The sequence below is a fragment of the Gnatocerus cornutus genome, chromosome 6 (assembly GCF_029298725.1).
Source record: "Gnatocerus cornutus isolate USDA-ARS CGAHR chromosome 6, icGnaCorn1.1, whole genome shotgun sequence".
Taxonomy (NCBI): Eukaryota; Metazoa; Arthropoda; class Insecta; order Coleoptera; family Tenebrionidae; genus Gnatocerus; species Gnatocerus cornutus.
In genome coordinates, this window is record NC_142238.1 from 8,341,767 (window position 1) to 8,346,814 (window position 5,048).

General features: G+C 36.0%; 1 protein-coding gene across 4 annotated transcripts; it reads left to right on the top strand.

Moving 5' to 3' along the window:
• The first annotated feature begins 1,419 nt into the window (after positions 1-1,419).
• Positions 1,420-3,567, top strand: LOC148172630 (uncharacterized). 4 transcript variants are annotated; one of them, XM_088038943.1, is made up of 3 exons: positions 1,420-2,368; positions 2,680-3,026; positions 3,081-3,567. In XM_088038943.1, exons 1-3 carry the CDS (start codon positions 2,347-2,349, stop codon positions 3,483-3,485), a joined length of 774 nt encoding a protein of 257 aa, XP_087895069.1. In that variant the 5' UTR covers positions 1,420-2,346; the 3' UTR covers positions 3,486-3,567. The 4 variants fall into 4 exon arrangements, with proteins under 4 accessions (XP_087895069.1, XP_087895068.1, XP_087895066.1 ...); XM_088038944.1 differs by lacking the exon at positions 1,420-2,368 and adding an exon at positions 2,409-2,620; XM_088038942.1 differs by lacking the exon at positions 1,420-2,368 and having other exon boundaries at positions 2,407-3,026; positions 3,084-3,567.
• The last annotated feature ends 1,481 nt before the right edge of the window (positions 3,568-5,048 follow it).

Genomic DNA, 5,048 nt, shown 5'->3' on the forward strand with positions numbered 1-5,048 from the left:
AGACGGACTAATATGACGTGATTGTCTCTTTCATACATATGTAACGCCCAATTACATACTCCCGACGATTATATCCGTTTACCTTATCACGCAACATTTCGAATCACCAGAGCTGGCCCGGCAGGCAATTACCTCGGCGTTTTTACGGTTTCTTTGGGGTAAGGTGCCAGACGCCGACGTCGCGACGAGGTTTCGGAGCCAAATTCATAAAAGCGCAAGAAATGACAAAAGGCGTAGCGAGGATAATGACCAGTCTAGGCGCAACTGTAGATTCAGACTTTTATACAGAGCATCAAATTTTTATTTTAGTTTCAAAGTTGTAAAAATGCGGATTTATTGATGATTCATTCTCATATTTTTTCGATAATCTGTCACCAACAGAAAGAAGTGGAATATGAACTTATTTACATGAGGACTAAACTAAACATAAGATAAACGAAAGCGTCGAAAGAACACCCAGAATTGAATCCGCAGTGTTATCAATTGACCACTCGCTGCATTCGCAGCAGTTTGATTGGAGTCGGCTGTAATTTGCAGAGAACGGTTGTTATCGAAACAAATTTAATTCTTTGTGTTCAATAAAAAATTACCATAAAAAATTAATTTAATTTTTCATTATTGGCTCATTATTTCTAATTTTAGTTTAACATGTAGTGAATAATTGTGGAAGAATTAAAATTGTATCTGTGGTCTTAGATGTCAATAAAAGAACGATTTATAACCAAAGCAGCGTAGTAAAACACATTTTCTTAATATTCTCGGAAGCTTTGCAAATGAGCTGCAAGAAAATGACCTCGAAAGAAAATTCATCTAACAAACTTTCTGCTTTGGAAACTACGCAATTCCAAGTCAGAAAGACCCATCCACGCTTCTTTGAAAAAAAAATTATTAGTATTACCACAAGCTGAGTTCAGTGAATTTTCGTTTTTGGGCATGTAAATGAAGAAAAAAATCACGGATGCATTAATTGAAACAATTTGCATAAACCTACGTAAAAGAACAAAGAGCAGAATGCACGATTGTTTTTTTTTTGTGGGATATTTGACCACGCGTCATACTATTTAACCAAATCTGAAGCGAATGTAACTTTGTTGTGTCTGGGAAGATCCGTTCGTGTCATTATTCTGTCAAAAAATTTAACACATATAATTTGGTTGTCTGTTGCATTCGGGCACTGCAATTTGAATAATGTTTGATTCACGGATTTATTTTTACGAATGACTCGATAAGATAAAATTTTGGAGACAAGATGACTACTTTAATAAGTTCAGTATCATACTTGTTACAGCAAGTTGTGAAGGTGAATGATTTTTGTGCTATTTGAACAATAATTTCCGTTCATTTATTTATGTAAACATTGTTAGTTATTAGTCGAATGAGACACCGAAAAATCCAGATTACCAATAAAAAAAGGTACCCGCGAAACTCCGCTTTTGTGAACGTAGTTTCTTTCGCGTAACATCGATTGAAAACACAAAATCTGAATACCAATCATGAACTTAGTGAGTCAGACCAATTTACAATAGTCATCCAGCGTTAGACCTAATTATATGTCAACTATTATATATGCTTACCTCACAACGCGCCAGCTTCAACTAGTTTAGTTTTAACGAATCGCGCGAAATAAAAAATTAAATTAAATTTATGTCTTCGGACGATTGATTGTTCAATTGACAGGTCGAAAAGGAACTAAAACACGTGCAAGCCGGAGGCGACAGCGACGAATTTAGCCGATGTTGAAAAAACAAATTTACATACAAGAAAATCTAAAGCAAATAAGCAGACTCTTTTGCCGCATGTTCGATGACGCCTCAATAACCACAAATACGAAAATCGGAGGGAGCGTCGTCATGTTCGTGAGATTATGACGCAAAGTTACGAGCAGGATGGGAAAGCAAGACCGCTGGTTTCAAAATGCCAAAAGGGCCGTAGATTTTTTTCGAAAATTCGCTGATAGCTCAAGTGAAAAAAAATAAGATAACAAAATAAAAGAGATAGAGAAAGTACTTGAGGTAATTCTGTATGAAATCGTATGCCCACTGGTAATCGCCTATTAGAAATGTCAAAAATAATTAATTAAAACTGGCTTAAATCGATTTCACTAGCCCTTAGATTCATACCCCTGTATCCGAAGAATAATAGGAGGAATTTTCCCCACTCCCCGTATGTTGTTGTGTGTATAAGTAGTAGTACTATCGCCTGGCTGAATCATTCCTGATATAGACGGGTTGCGCGAATCTATCAGAATTAGCAACGAACCCACGAAATACTCGTTCATCAAATAAAAGTTGTAATGTAAAGTTCTTTCCAAGAATATTAAACAATCAAGTATCAAGTGTCAAGTAGATGGCGTTAGTTTTCTCACAAGGTAATTATAATAGTGAAGTGATAAGTGTATAAAAATTTGGAACGAGTAGTTCGAAGATTTCCGCGTCGCAAAGAGTGGACTGTAACAAATAGCATGTTTAGAAGAATGTGTCGGTCGGTCCTCGAGCCCCATGCCACAGATCTCGCAGTCTGTCGGCAGCCGCGATACCTTGCGCTTCACGTAAATTGCATGTCCGTCCTCATGGTCCGCCATGAGAAATTCTACCGCCCCCGGACCCGGATTTCGCCATGAGTCAGGCTCCGGGCGCCGCGCTGCTACCTGTTGCACCACTAATCGACTTTTCCTTTCAGATTCGTTTACATTCGCGGTTATCATCGTCGCAGCAACGATCGTCGGATCTTCGTTGGGTGCCCCAACGAAAAAAACTGATCCTTTTAAAAATAGTGATCCTTGGTGGTACAAACCCTGCACGTCTCACATCGAGAGAATTAGACATAGTAGAAGTACAACAGACGCTTCCGTCGCCGTCCAAAGACAACTAAAGACTTTCGTCACCAGACTCACCAGAGCAATGAAGAACATCGATGCTTTGTACAATGGCAAAAGCGGAGCAGCATCGAAACCCAGAATCCCCAATGCCAAACTCAAGTGGTTGCAAATTAAAAAGTGGATTGGCCAAATTAAACAATCCGAACAAGTAAGTTAGAATTCGAAAAATGCTTTAACTTTTACTGATTTTCCCTTTCTTTAGCAGAAATACAAAAAATTTTACGAAGCGCTGGAGTACTTCGCGGGAACTCTGGAAGTCCTCGGAAGGGCGCAAATCCAAACCGACACCGTTAGTGTCTTCAATCAAAGTGAACGTGATAACATCTACTTAAATATATCTTACGATATGAGGAATCTGTTATGTGAAGTGTATAGTCTGCTCAACGGGAATGTTCCTGAAAAACCCTTGAAGAAGATGAGGATACCTCAATCTCTTCATAACAAATCCTTAGACTTAACCTCAGCACATGTCATGGACATCACCTTCTTCAAGAAAACTGTCAGTTTTTTCAAAAGAAGTGGAAGATTATTAACGAAGAAACGGAAATCCAAGAAACCGACAAAAAACTTGCAAAGTGCAAAAGTGTCGCAAAAATCAAGGACGTGACAAATATGTGTTTAAAAATTGAATCTCGAAATTGTGATCTGAAACTTATTAATTTATTATTATTTTGTGCTATTTATTTAATTTATTTTTATATTATAGTAATTCTATATATTTGCTCGCTTTTGTTGTACCTCCCGCCCAAAAAAAAAACTAAAAATCCCAACTCTATAATTTACAATAATTCACTGAGCTCGTAAAATTGGTAATTAATTTCACGGTACGTCTTTTACCGAAATTGACGCAAGTCAACTTCCGCGTTGTCCTTTTCCGGCACATCCTGATATTACATAAAATCAACAAACGTAAGCGCCGGTATCCGGGTCGCGTTCCGGACGTTCTTCTCCATTGTTGTCGGTTTTTTAATTTCAAATTAACGTGTCAATGAATTTTCACGATAGGGAATTACCTTACGAAAATCAGCATTTCAAAAATGCATCAACGAACTTGAAAACAATGCCCGATAAGGTTATTACCACGCACGATGATATCAGTGATTAATAGTGCTTAAATTTTACATTCTTGAAATTTTTCTTTGAAAAATGACTGGTTTCTACGAATTCAAGCTAAATATTTTGCTGCTTCGCGCGGACGGTAAATTTATTTCTTCTCATAAGAGACCTTGTACTATCTAAACCTATAAAATTATTGACAATTAGACTTGAAATAACACTGCTAATTGAACAGAAGTGTAAAAAGTGGTAATAAACACATTATTAATCTCTCTCTCTATACTTTATAATGATTTGATAGCCCATTAGTAATTTCCAAAATAACAGATTTTAGGTAAGGTGCTGCCCTCTTCAGAGCATCGCTGACGATGGAAGCAGTGTTCTTCACAGTGTTATTCTTCGTGTAAACAGAGTACTATAGTTGTTTAATTTTTTTAACATTTATGTAATTTATCATTTTTCTTTTGTGGAAGATCATTTAACCTAAAAATTTGCCAGTGATTCACTTAAAAATTTTGTACATATTTTTTATTACAGATAATGACTAATCGCGCTTTAAATAAGATAATGTATTGTCAAACAAACAAATAGCGGAGATGTTTGATATTATGTGATTAATCTCTCAAAAATTTTGGTGCACTGTGAAACATTGTGCAACAGGCGGAAACCTTTGTTTATTGGACCAAACAATGTCATATATCCTCAAAATTTTGCAGAACAATTGTAAAGACAATCCCAAAGTTTATTTCAATTTCTAATCTCAATCTTTGACAAGAACTGTCCTGTAGAAACCTGTTAGTGCATGTGAACACACAGAACTAGTTTGAGTTATGGTCACAAGAGGACACTGTTTCGAAGATTTCTGCAGTTTGATGCGAATGTAAAAACACAGGGACGTATTAACACTTACTAATTGCTCCGTATTAAATTTTGGAAATAAATTTTATTAAAATCTAAACGAAAATGTAAAAAGCACACTTATTATTATTATTGCTCTATTTTCGATTATTTTTATTTATGGTTTAATGTACGCATTGCATTTTATATTAATTACATAAACGTAAATTACAAAAAACATAATTGCAATGGCTTTAAACACTTTATTTATTACATG

Coding starts and splice junctions, on each gene's coding strand:
- LOC148172630 (XM_088038940.1), top strand. CDS start 2,580: ATGAGAAATTCTACCGCCCCCGGACCCGGATTTCGCCATGAGTCAGGC. Junction 3,027..3,080: donor AAATTAAACAATCCGAACAA/GTAAGTTAGAAT, acceptor CCCTTTCTTTAG/CAGAAATACAAAAAATTTTA.